This window comes from Zalophus californianus, chromosome X, assembly GCF_009762305.2.
Source record: "Zalophus californianus isolate mZalCal1 chromosome X, mZalCal1.pri.v2, whole genome shotgun sequence".
Taxonomy (NCBI): Eukaryota; Metazoa; Chordata; class Mammalia; order Carnivora; family Otariidae; genus Zalophus; species Zalophus californianus.
Genome location: NC_045612.1, coordinates 113,058,072 through 113,071,840, shown reverse-complemented (window position 1 = coordinate 113,071,840; position 13,769 = coordinate 113,058,072). Strand labels below are relative to the sequence as shown.

Sequence of the window (13,769 nt, the reverse complement as noted above, 5' to 3'; positions counted from 1 at the left end):
TATCATTTCACTTAATTCTCACCACAACCCTATGAGGTAGATATTATTCATCCTTATTTTACAGATTAGAATGTTGAAGCATAGAGACACTATAACAACTTGCATAAGATTACTGTTATTAAGTGGCAGAGGCAGGACTCAAACCCAGGTCTTTATGGCTCCAAAGCTCATGTTCTTTAACACTTTGCCATACATCAGAATTATCTCAAAAAGTACCTTCTAAATTTTAAGGAGATAAGTAAAACTGAAATATTTAATTGCTAGTAACTAATGTGTTTGCTTAAAATAGGCCAAATGTATAAAATAATAGTTATGTCTCATATAGATACATTTTATCCTGAATCTTCTTCAGAAAATGCATATATTTGTGTTTTTTTAACTCTACACATTTTACAACAATTATTTACGGCTGCTTTATCTTTGTTTTTATGTTATTTGGTATTAAACTGATAAACTGGAATATATGAGATCTGCTAATTGTTCCAGATTAATGATACAGGAAACTATATCAAATCTGAAGTGGAGTAGAGGAAGACATTTAATGCCAAGTATAAAAATGCAGTTGGTTGTTTTTATTTTCTATTATGCGAATTGGGGAATTGCATGTATAATATATAGATTTGCACAATTGCATTCCAATGCTTTAAAACTTGTTATCCACCAAAACACATAAACAACCGAGCTCTATCACACTCATGCATTATCAAGAGACCACCAAGATGTCACTGTTGTACACTGTAATCTGAACCACTGGGTCTAAAGCATCCAGTCTGCACTGGGAAACCGGTGCCCTTGACATCACCGAACATTCACAGCCTGGTATATCACATGTCCCTGAGTATGGGACTCTAGAGCAAATCTTGTCAATGATCACAATGGTATTAATGTTTTAGTGTGTGATAAATTTTTAAAAATATCTTTACAACAATTCTGCAATTCAGACTTCTGATAAATGATCTGCTATATTTTTGATCTATAATTTACTGATTATCACATCCTTGGTCAAGAATGCACATCCCAATTATGCCACTCTCCTTAAATAAAAATAGAATATACTCATTGTGATTTCCAGAAACATACTAAAGAAAAGGCAAGTCTGCCTATACTTGTTTCTTTAAGTTTATCCCTTTATCTTAAAATTTAAATGTACCAAAGAATTTCACATTTTAGACCAACCCAATTAGTACAGCGAGAGCTGCCAAAATAAAGCAAACTTTCCTTAATTTTAGTTTAACGAAAACTGACATCTTAGGGACGCCTGGGTGGCTCAGTCGGTTAAGCGTCTGCCTTTGGCTCAGGTCATGATCCCAGGGTCCTGGGATCGAGTCCCGCATCGGGCTGTCTGCTCCACAGGGAGCCTGCTTCTCCCTCTGCCTCTGTCTCTCATGAATAAATAAATAAAAAAAAAAAAAGAAAACTGACATCTTATAATCACTGAAAACAATGAAGTGTTCAGTAATGTGTCACAGTTACTATTGACAGTTGACATGTAACAATACCTGTCCTCTCCTCAGATCTTCACTTGGGGGAAAGAAAAAAACCTGAAAGGTGGTAGAAATGAAACAGGAAAAGGAAGAAACTTAATAAAACATTTTTTCAAAATCAATGATCATACTTTAATAGAATGTTTTTCCCTACAGACAAAAATAAGAAACCTAGTATCAATATAGTAGAAATAGTACAGAATCCAATACAATCTTTGAAAATAAAAATGGATGCATATCCACTGAAGATGGTTTCCAACACAAGGGTCTCATTTTTTATAAAGAAAATATATAGTTAATATTTTTAATGTATTATGGGTACTTGCTATTTAAAAGAATTCAAGGTGGCTATTTTTATACAGCACATTTCTATAAATTAAAAATAATCTTAATTTTAAGGTTAAATTAATTTAAATTGTTCTTATTTACATTTACTATCGTTTATCCTTTATATAAAACTGAGAAAAAAGTGTCACTTTAGGTCAGGCTTATGATCCAGTAAATGTTATCCCTGACAGCAGTGGCAAGAAATTTACAGAGTAGTCACAATTCCTTGATACCTGTCTCCTAAACAGTCAGATACTCAAAAACATATTAGCATCTTTAAATAACTCATTAAAGAGTTGTGAATTCACCTGGACTATTTAGGACGCTATTTTGTTTTTAATTTTGTTCTAACCTTGACTGCTTACATAGTACTTCCTTTATTATCCAAATTTGCTTCTTTAAACATTTGGCCTAGTTCTAGCCTATCATGTTCTGACCCATGTTTGAGTTAACCACAAGGGTTTTTTTGTTTTGAGCACCATGAGACCCATGTGAGGTCTTAAAGCAGGAAGGCTATGTAAAGGAATGAAAAACTGCCTGTACTTTTGGTGAGGTACTCAGGTCTTTTAAGATTGCTCATATTTCAATGTAAGATTAAAATGATAAGAACAGAAATAACATTGATAATCACCCTATTCCTGACCATCATAATTCTTTCAGTGGACATCTATTGGGTCCCCAATATATATGTGCCAGGCACTGTGTTAAGTGCTGAGAATACAGAGAAAAAAAAGGCTCTGCTTTCAAGATTTCACAATCTACTAGGAATGAGACCACAAATGTAAATTCCTATAGAGACCAATTCTGAAATCTTTTAGCTTGGAGAGAAAAAATTTGATGTATTTACTCAAGTAAATGTCTTTCCAAAAAAATGATTTTACTCTGGTAAAATATAATTATTTTTTGATAAGGACTTACTGGGGAGGAGATGGCATAATAGCAGGCATAATAATAAGTCCAATATTAGACTTCTGAATGAAAATTCTCAACCTTCTCCTTACTGGCTTCAATTTCCAAAACTGTATCAGCAGTAATTTACTTGAAACAGATGAACCACCAAAGGCAACAAAATATCTAAAGGCAATTTAAAAAGATCTTTTTTAATTAATCCAGGCAACACTAGCTCCGTGTGACATATCTTATGCCAAAATACCAAGAAAATTCTTTGAAAATGGCAAGTTGTGGAATCCTATCTGCCAGGTTCTGGAAACCATGACAGTAACTGAAATAACTAGGCTTTAACAAGTGAGACCGCTTATAATACCATAACTGTTTCTGAAAAATACATGACCTCTAACTACTGGCTTATTTATTTATACCCTGAATTTTTCCACAAAGGATTTGAAACAGTTACCCTAATATAAAGCGAAGCACATGAATTATACCCACCCGGCTTTGAATTGTGGCTCTGCCATTTACTATTTATAATCTTTGTGCCCTTAACTTCGGAGATTCAGTTTCTTAATCTGTAATAATGAGGATCACAATCCTACTCTGTTGGGTCATAAGAAGGATAAAATGAAATAGCATGTACCACAGTATCTGGCATATAGTAAGTGCTAAATAAATATCAGTTTTGTGCCTTCCCTATCCAAATGTATGCTATGTAGAAAAAGGATAAGGTGGAATTTTAAATGATTTTTTAACACACTGATATGTGCCAAGCAGAAATGTGGACTGATTATGAGTTGCAAATGTTACGGTTTGCATGTAACAATCAGGCTCAAAGCAAATTCAATATCTTTTCATAAGGTCAGCACTTTGAGAACATATTTTATAAACCTTTTAGCTATATTATTTAGTGCAAATAAAATCTGGAGAAAAAGATGAATGAAAAGAGCCCATTTGCATACTAATTTTCACACTATCCATTCAAAGGATGATTAAACAGTCTAAATTCAATTTTCTTATAAAACATCTATAGTATTAATCAGGCTAACATAATTTTAAATGTAATTCTGCTAGTCTTAAAAACGTGATTCCTTTTAAAAATATTTAGAAAACATCTATCAATATCTTTTCTATTGAAGAGCAGCGTTTAATCTAGATTTTTAAAATATGATCCAAGTCACAAAATACTAAGTACCAGCCGTAAGCACTATTACAACTCTGCTCACGTTAAGGAGAGCAAGTAAACATTTTATACAGCAGTAGAGGTGACTAGGAAAAAATTGAAAAGCTATTTGAACTGATCCCCCTCCCCCTCCATTATACCCGGGAATGCAAGTGTCCCGCATCTCAGATCAAACTGAGCCTCGGTCTTACTGACGTAACCAGTAACCCTATCCACCTCTCACACTGCGGAGGCCGGCAGGGCAGCGGCTGCCGCCAAGTACACCACTCATCAGAGCCTGCCCCATTCCACCCCCGCGTTTCAGTCATGCTTTCCAGAAATGGGGTCACTCACTAACTATTACACACACGCAGCCTATCATCCTGTAATCCCCCAAAGTCCGCTGCGGGGATAGAAGACAGCAAAAAGTCAAGAAGGGAGAATCACAGACATGCCACCATCAGGAATTGATTTTTCCACTCCGGAGAGGAGCGCTGATGCCCTGGAATGGGTCTTGTCTGGATTATTTTCGCAGACCCCGAGTTGGTTCTGGGACAGGGGCGGCTGCGAAAGCTCGATGCTGTGCCGTGTCCGGGGAAATTGTTTTGCCGTCTTTGGGTATATTGTTTTGGTTTTTGGCACTCGGTTAGGTGTCTCTGGGATGGTCACCGAATAGATCCTGGGGGAAGAAAACCTGAAAGCCCTTCAGGGCGGCTACTGATGGCCTTGAATATCACCCTCTCACCTCCAGGAACAGGAAACTCAAGTTAAAGCTCCTACGGACTGGGTCCTCGAGCTCAGCGACCTAAGAAATGGGGGAGGGGGGAGGACCTCAAGCTTCCACTTTCTCCCTTGCACCAGCAGAAACCGCTGCGGCAGACAAACTGTGGGGAGGCAAAAACCCTTGGCTGTCCTGCACCCCTTACCCGAAACCCCCACAGGTCGCCAGTCCTGCCTTGGGCCGTTCCAGCCCCCAGGCGCCCGACTCACAGCACCAACTCCCTCCCCTGGCCGGACTCGAGAGTCCCCGCTTCCCAGTGAACCTAATCCATACCCCTCCCTTACACCCCAAAGTCGCCAGGGTCCAGGGAAGCCCCCAACCAGGCAGGGCCAAACTTCCCAACTCCTCTCCGGCCCCCGCTCAGCTTCCCGCTCCCCCCACGCAAAGTTGATTAAAATCGGCTTCTTGCAAAGCCCCAGCGCCCACTCCAAACCCCACGCGCCACCACACCACAGCCCCCCGAGCGAGGGAGGGGAGGTGAGGGTGCGGGTGGACCAGAAGGGCAAACAGACCAACCCCAACTACCCAAACCGGAATCCCAGACAGAGGGGAGATGCGAGCAGCAGAGGAAGGGGCCAAGTGGCCAGCCCCAGGGAGGGGAGCTGGCCCGCGGGGGCGAGGGGAGGGGCGCGCCGGCCCCCGGCCGCCCGGCTTCACTCACCTCAGCGCTGTCGGACGGGCTCTCCACAGCCATCTTCTGCCACGGGTCCGCCAGCTGCGCCAGCGGCATCTTCCCCCCCGGCCCGCCGCCTTCACCGCCTCCTCCCTCCCCTCCCGCCCCACGGCCGGCCCCGCTCTGTCGCCGCCCGAGCCCCACGACAGCAGCAGCGGCGGCGGCAGCAGCAGCAGCAGCGCCGGCTGCCCGGGAGAGGGCTCGGCGCCGACACCGACCCTCGAACGCCGCGCGCCTGGCTGGAGATGTCCGCGCGCGGAGCGAGAGCCTCGCGCCGCTGCCGGGCACCCGGTCTCGCCCCTTTCTTCCTCTCCTCCTTCCGCCGCCGGGACTACAGCTCCGCCCCCCCCGCCGGTTCCCGCGCCCGCTCCCAGTAGAACAGCGACGGCCGCGCGCTCCCCCACTTCCGCTCACAACATGGCGCCTAAGCGATACCTGTCTCTCAGAGCGAGGCTCTGCCGCCGCCGCCACCGCCGCGCGCACCCGGGGGCGGGGCTTGGAAAGACACGCCCCCGGCCGCCGCGCTTCGCTCCTCCCTCCTTCCTCGCCCCAGCCTCAGCTTCTGGGCCTCGCCTACTTTCAGGAAGGGCGAGCCCAAGAGATCTGGGGGCGTCGGCGGGCGGCTGGCGGTGGGGGAAAGAAGAGGGGAAGGGTAAGAGGAGCTAAAGGCTGGGAGCCTTGAACTGCTAAGGGTCCGAGCAGGTCGGAGGCTACTTAAGGATGTAGAGAACAGTGGTCCCCGCTTAGCTGGGGGAGGGAGATGGGCGAGGCGCAGTGGGCACAGTCCGGTGCCAAAGACCCGGGGAGTGAGCGTGGGGTGTCTTTTCGGTCTCACTCCTTGGTGGGTGTTTGTGGGCGCGTCGTGTCTATGGGAACATCCTTTAATGGACCAGGACCCGCCCTATCCAGGCTCACACGCTGGGCATTCACCTGCCCCCCCCCCCCCGTAAAGTCCCCCACGACGGGGACTCGTAAGGCTTTGTGCCCTGGAGCTCCCTGGAGGTTCAGCTCTCGGTTATGATTCAGGGCTCTCCAAATCGAGGCTCTGGTGTCATCTTTTTAATATTTGGAATTCATTTGTCCTGCTTGAGTCGTCCCCCACCCAAAGTCTGCAGAGCCCTCAGGCATCAGCCTCGACTCTCGAAGTCCCCCATTCCCTGCACGAAGAAGAAAATAAGAAGGTTCCTTGAGGTTGCCCCTCTCGGCAGAGGTTGGGGAATTGTTTTAAAATACCTTGTTGTCAGAAGCCTGGGGTTCCTGCTCCTCTGTTGACTTTAAATAAAAGATTAGATTAAAAAATCAGGCTGGCCGAGGGTGGAGGAGGGAAAGCGAGGGAGGGGTTCTAACTCCTCCTCCAGCCCAAGATAGGGAAGCCCTGGGTTAAGGAAACCCAATCCCCAGACGGCAACGGAATCCAAGAGGATGGAGAGTTTGTGGGGACAGGCCTGGGCGTCTGGACTGAGTCCCGCCGGGGGAGGGGCGGGGGTTCTACCTCGTGTTCCCAACGCCAGGTGCCTAGCGAGCTTAGTGCGCCTGGGCAAAATTGTGTAAAAGTCGCCGGGCTGAGTGGAAAGCTACTGCAGCCACTGGCCAACCCTCTCTACGAGGAGAAGGAAAAAAAGTAAAGGGAAATCTCCAGGACTGCCAGTGCCTTCATCCCCTCAGGCCTCGGCGCAGGCGTCCCGGTCCTCCCACGCCCGGCGGCCACACCGCGTCCCCAGCTGCGCTTCCGGTGCACGCCTTTTAACAGCTCGCTTTCATCATCCCGGGACCCAGACACCTGGAGAGCCCTTGGCTCCCTCCCTAACGCAGGTGTGAGGTTGAGATTAGAGCCCCACTCCTGGCCGGACAGGTCTGCGCGGGCGGTGCAAGGTTTCTCACTGGGCCCAAGAGAGGCAGGTGTCCAACTCTTTCTTCTACCTTAGCCTGCGCGCCCTCTGGCACAAGCTCGAGGCCCGGCAGCCTCGTGGCCACCAGAAAAGGCTCCATCTGTTTAGGGATCCCGAGGAGGTGGCCGGAAGTCCTCGCTGCGCGCCCTCTCTCGCAGCCTTGGACTCAGGGGGACAGCTCAGGGTTGAGCAACATCTGGGCAGGCACAGCGCGGTCTGTGCGGTGGGGGATGGGGAGGACTTAGCTCGTGATTTTGTCACCTTCCCCTGCAGGCTTGATTCTAGTGCTGCAAATCCAGTCTGGACCCAAACTCAACTAATTTGACAGCACCGTCTCCGTAATTCCTGACGGTAAAACCAGTTCACAGAAGTTTGAGGATAAGAAGTTGTGCATTGTTTTGCATTTATGTAGGAAGTGCCTAATTTATCTTTCATTTACATTGCAAAGCCACATTACCATTCCTTACAGCGAAAAGAAGTTGGTCAATTTGGTTAGTTTAAGGTAAATTAGTCCGCCCAACAGTGATCAATTATTCCAACTAACATTCTTGCTTTGGGAAAAAGATACCTTATATTTAAGGAGACAGTTATTATGTGTCCAACACTGCCCGGTGCGAATTACTCCATTGTAATAAATCAAGTTGTATACTGAAAAGTTGATTTCAGCATCAACTTTTATTTTTACCTTGAGGACTAGAACTTCAAAAACAAAGTTACTGTGAACAGTGGTCACATTGCAGGAATTAGGGATGAAATGAACTGTTAATAATGGGCTGTGTACCACTAGCACAGCTGTCTTGCACATAGGATCAACTTATAAGTATTTGTGAATTGATTTAGAAAAACACCATTCTTCCTTTTGTCCAAAGAGAAAAATGAATTTTTTCTTTTAGTTAACAATTTTTTTTTCATTTATTTCTTTTATAAATCCAAAAGCGGTGCAACCACTCTCTCTGGGTGGCAGAATTTGAGAAAATGAGATGAGGCTGGGGGATGTTTCTTGTAGGCGGCTGCAAAAAGAGTTATTTGAACATAGAAACTGATATTACCCTGAACAGGATTACTTTTTTCTTTCCTGTTTAAGAAAGGAAAACTCTAAGTGTAGTTATTCAAAGAATAGCTGCCTCTAGAGATTACCCTGTGCAGGCTAATATGGTAGCTACTAGCCACACATGGCTCTTGAAATACTTAAAATAAGATTGGCTGATCGCAAATGAGATGTGCTGTAAGTGTGAAGTTCACACCAGATTTCAAAGACTTAGTACAAAAAAAGAATGTAAAGTAGCTCAGTAATAATTTTATATTGACTACATGTTGAAATAATGTTGAGTATATTGAGTTAAATAAAATACTTCATTAAAATTAATTTCACCTGTTTCTTTTTACATCTTCATATGGCTACTATAAAATGTATACTTATATATGGGGCTTACTTGTCAAGATTGGCATTATAGTTCTAGAGGACAGCACTGCTTTAGAACTTTCACATTGAGCCTTTTAATGTTAAGTGACATCCTCACATTCTACTGTCTTTTGGTCTCCTTGGTGCAAAACCAGCACAAAGGGCTGATTCTATGCCCCACCTCCTGCATAAATCTCCCAGTCAGAACCAAAATATTGGAAAGTTATTACTTGAAACTACAGCAGAGGGAAACAGCAAACCTCAGTCGAAAATCCGGACTTGATTTCCAAGAAATCATTCCTGATGTATGACAAGACAACCAAATTTAACTTCCTCTGTCCCCAACAATTTCCTGCTCTAATTATAACCTTTGTATAGAAGTTTAAATAGGCATTTACTTAACAAAATAACATTTGTTCAAAAAATGGAGTTCCATCAGTCTGGAAAAGTTACAAGATGACTAACTACGGCTCATGGCACAATCTCTACTTTACACATATCCCGAATTCACAGCTCTATTACATATAGCTTTGTTACTACTATAGAAAACCCATAGAGTGTAATCATCATCTCTCTGAAAAGTCTTTTCCCTTTACATTACCTGAAGTATATTTATTTTTCACAAAAAAGAAAAAGTAATTGCTAGAGACTATTTCTTTAGAGAGAGAAAGAAAGATAAAACTTAGGCTCAAATTTTATTTCATGTAGGATAATAATCAAACAAAATACATGGTGACATATCTTCCATGTGTATGAATTTGGTGGGATTTTTTTAAGTTCCCAAATAAAAATTAAGAACATTTTCTTGATTGATACACATCTTAAGAGACAACAGGAATTTTTACATCTATTTGAACATTTTAGTTGAGAGAATTCAAATTTTGGAAATGTAAGGATCTTCTCCAGGTTCCCTTCCAGATATAAATTCAATGATTCTCAAGTTGCCTATGATGAAAGATGGTAATAAAATCTATAAAGAACTAAGAGGAGGGCGCCTGGGTGGCTCAGATGGTTGAGCATCTGCCTTCAGCTCAGGTCATGATCTCCAGGTCCTGAGATCGAGCCCCACATCGGGCTCCCAGCTCAGCCGGGAGTCTGCTTCTCCCTCTCCCTCTGCCTCTCCCCTCTGCTCATGCTCTCTCTCACCCTCTCTCTGTATCTCTCTGTCTCAAATGAATGAATAAAAGTTTTTAAAAAAGAAAAGAACTAAGAGGAAGACATTCTGTGATACAAATACTTGAGTTATTTCTAGGGCGCCTGGGTGGCTCAGTTGGTTAAGCAACTGCCTTCGGCTCAGGTCATGATCCTGGAGTCCCGGGATCGAGTCCTGCATCGGGCTCCCTGCTCAGCAGGGAGTCTGCTTCTCCCTCTGACCCAACCCCTTCTCATGCTCTCTCTCTCTCTCTCATCCTCTCAAATAAATAAATAAAATTAAAAAAAAAAACAAAAAAAAACAAATACTTGAGTTATTTCTTGAACATTCTTCCCAGTAAGATGATATGGGATCATTGTAAGAGCTGAGACAGGCCTGTGCCCAAACTGAAGATTCCTTTATATGTTTCTAAGCTTCAACTTGATGGCCTAGAACAGGGTCTGGCACATTGTAGTTGCTCAATAAATATTTGTGGACTAAGCTTTGTTTTCCTCATTTGAAAATAAGGATAATAATACATACCTGGTAGGATTGATGGGAAGATTGAATGGAAACAACGTCTGTAATGCATTGAGCAGAGTGCCTGCCACGTAGGGAACCACTCAATAAATGGAGGTATTGTTATCAGCTTCAGAAAGGGAGTATTCCTGCATACATAATGTAATTCAAATACTTCACTCAAAAGTTATTGTTGAGTGAGCATTTTATTATGGCATAATCTATTTCTTTAGTGCACTCTTGGATCACAAAAAAATGATATGGTGAGTAACTTCCTCTGGAATTCAAATAAAAGAGCATGTAGGGTAACTTACTGCTCTGTTTTTCAAGCCACATGTGTTGAAATGCAAATGATTACAGGTCAGTTGCCTCATAGGCTATGATCAAAACTTTGTTTATGTAATGCTCAAAGGAAACTAACGAATGTGTGATTCAAAGTTAACATTACCTGACTCACGTAGGGAGGATGGGAGGAACAGTGAAGTATGGAAGAGAGGTCTGTGTCAGACATGCTTTAATGTTTTCTTTTATTGGTTTCCAAAATGCTTAATCCTTAGAGGTGTCGTTTTGTTTCAGAGTTGTTTGAAGGGAAAGAATTATGGGACTTTGAGACTTGACAAGGAACTGAGAAGCCATTCTTGGAGCTTTAATAAGCTACTGTTTTCCTTCAGTTTACATTTTACTAGAACAGAAAAAACCCACTAAATGTTCTTGTTTATGAACACTAATTCATAAGAGGGAGATAATACATTAAAATTTCATTTTCAAACTGATATTAAAAACGGCTACTTTAACATTAACCAAAAATTGCAGCATAAAGTATTCCTTCAGAGGATAAACATTCCCGTTTTATAACTATCAATTTAGTTTGGTTGGTCAGAGCAGTGGTTCTCAAATTTTTTCAGTCCACAAACCATTTTAAAGCAAAAACCCAAGGACCACCGGTTTGTACTCATCACTATGAAAAAACCCCCAAAACTTTATGGAACTGTTGTTTTGGATCATGGCTGTTATTGTGGTTACATTTTTTTAAAAAAGCTTATATTTGTGTTTTTGAATGTACATTTGAGTCTGCAACTAGAAAAGATACTTTAAAAAATATCCTGACTTTTTTAGTGACTTGGATGTAAGACTAGCCCCACAACAGCACCTCAACTGGGGAAGTGATGTGGAAGAAAGCTATGGAATTAAATGGAGCTCTATTCTGCGACCACCAACTGAACTCCAAACCATATGCTTGGGAAACCTGCAGCTTTAATCACAAAAATTGAATGAATGAAGGAATGTCAAATCAAGTCTGTTGCAGGAAAAACTGGCTGTAGATTAATAATGCCATACTTGTAGATGAAGTATATATATATTTTTAAAGATTTTATTCATTTATTTGAGACACAGAGACACAGAGACACAGAGATAGAGAGAGAGAGAGAGAGAGAGAGAGCGCATGAGCAGGGAGAGAGGCAGAGGGAGAGGGAGAAGCAGGCTCCCCACTGAGCCAGGTTCCCAATGTGGGGCTTGATCCCAGGACCCTGAGATCATGACCTGAGCCGATGGCAGACGCTTAACTATCTGAGCCACCCAGGCACCCTGATGAAGTATATTTTTATCAAGCAACACACTGATTATGACTTCAGTAGATTATTTTTAAGTCATGTTCCTGTTAACCAGTAAATAAAATATATACTTTGGGGCATATAAATATTAAGGAATCCTTTTATTAAAAAAGATACTGGTACAATTTCAAAAAAATTAAATTTAAATAACTTACACTTGCCTACTAAATAAGGGATGAATTCTATAGATTAAATGCAATTTAAAGAAACTCTACCTAATGAAACTATATGAAAATGTTGAGTTCAAGTAGTGTTCACAGTTTTGGAGACTCTACTATCTTATATGTTTTTAAAGATTTATTTATTTTAGATAGAGAGAGAGAGTGCGAGAGTGAGCAGGGGGAAGGGCAGAGGGAGGAGAGAAAATCTCCAGCACATTCCCTGCTGAGCGCAGAGCAGGACTCTGGGACTCAGGACTTGGGGCTCAATCCCAGCACCCTGAGATCATGACCTGAGCCAAAATCAAGAGTCAGTTGCTCAACTGACTGAGCCGCCCAGAAGCCCGGACACTCTGCCATCTTATATGACAATGGTGATGTTGACAGTAAAGCTAGATATTTATTACATACATACTATGTGTCAGGCACTGTTATAAGTGTTTCACAGGTATTAACTTCTTTAATACTCATTGCAATTCTAAGAATACTAAATATATATTAATAGCAGTTAACAGCTATTAAGTACTTGCAAACCATTAAATTGTTACATACATTATCTTGTTTTGTTCTAACAATAGGTACTGTTAGCAAAAATTAGTGTATCAATTTGATAAAGAATGCATGTTTTGCACTATAAGTTTTTCAGAAAATGTTCAGGAAAAGGTTTGGGGAAAATGTGCCATAAAATGCAATTATATAACTACTTAAAAGGATCTTTATTAAATACATTTGCATGTCATATCACTTTCTTATTCTTTATTTTTTTCCACCTTGCTAGAGACAGCAAGGCTCTGTGAATGTCATTTTGAAAAAAATGAAACTAAGTTCCAGTTTCTCCAAAGGGCAATCAGTAAAATGCTTTTGAAATAATGCTAAAGGAAATAATTTTCAAATGAAAACTTTTCTTTCCATAATTCAGCATGGGTCTTTAGACCACTCTACTGGGTTGAATTATGTCCCCCCACAATGATATACTGAAGTCCTAACACCCAGTACCTCAGAATGTGACCTTATTTGGAAACAGGGTTGTTGTAGATATAGTTAGTTAAGATGAGGTCACGCTTGAGTACAGTGGGCTCCTAAGCAATATGAGTGGTGAATTTATAAGAAGATATCCATATGAAGACACAGACACGGAGAAAATGTCATGTAAAGACAGAGGATTGGAGTGCTACATCTACAAGCCAAGGAACACCAAAGATTGCTGGTAAACCACTGGAAGCTAAGAAGAGGCAAGAAGCTAGAAAGAAGCAAGGAAGGATTCCCCTACAGCTTCCAGAGGAGCGTGGCCCTGCTGCCACCTTGATTTTGGACTTCTAGTCCCTAGAACTGTGGGCAATAAAGTTCTATTGTTTTAAGCACCTCCCCCCCCCCCCCAGTTTGTGGTACTTCATTATGGTAGCCCTAGCAAACTAATACAACCACTGAGAAGATTTTTGCTTATACATTGAATAACATTTTTCACTTCTGAAAACATTTTATCTACTATTAAGGATTTCTTAAAATAGTAGGTACATCTTTGTAAGCAATAGGCAAAAAATGATAGGTTGGAATTTGGAACATGTTTAAAAATGGATTAGAGCCTGGAATTTAATTTCTTCAGGTTAAATACTTAATGCTAACAAAATAACCCCTGATTTTTATTTATAGATCTCTGGAATCCAGATGATTCTATATCAGCAATTTTCCCCGAGTATAGTATGGTATGCACTCACTCTTATTTGTTAGATTCAAGTGA

The 13,769-nt window shown here is 42.0% G+C and overlaps 1 protein-coding gene across 4 annotated transcripts in view; it reads right to left on the bottom strand.

Moving 5' to 3' along the window:
• Positions 1-5,727, bottom strand: part of RPS6KA3 (ribosomal protein S6 kinase A3) — a 115,217-nt gene extending 109,490 nt beyond the window's left edge. For 2 of the 4 annotated variants that reach the window (XM_027607855.2, XM_027607857.2), the window contains exons 1-2: positions 5,307-5,390; positions 1,500-1,541 (exon numbers count right to left, since the gene is read on the bottom strand). In XM_027607855.2, coding sequence (XP_027463656.1) covers positions 1,500-1,541; positions 5,307-5,375 — 111 coding nt within the window. In that variant the 5' untranslated portion in view covers positions 5,376-5,390. Of the gene's footprint in view, positions 1-1,499; positions 1,542-5,306 lie in introns of all 4 variants that reach the window. The other 2 variants (XM_027607862.2, XM_027607856.2) reach the window with 2 other exon arrangements.
• Between the last annotated feature and the right edge of the window lie 8,042 nt (positions 5,728-13,769).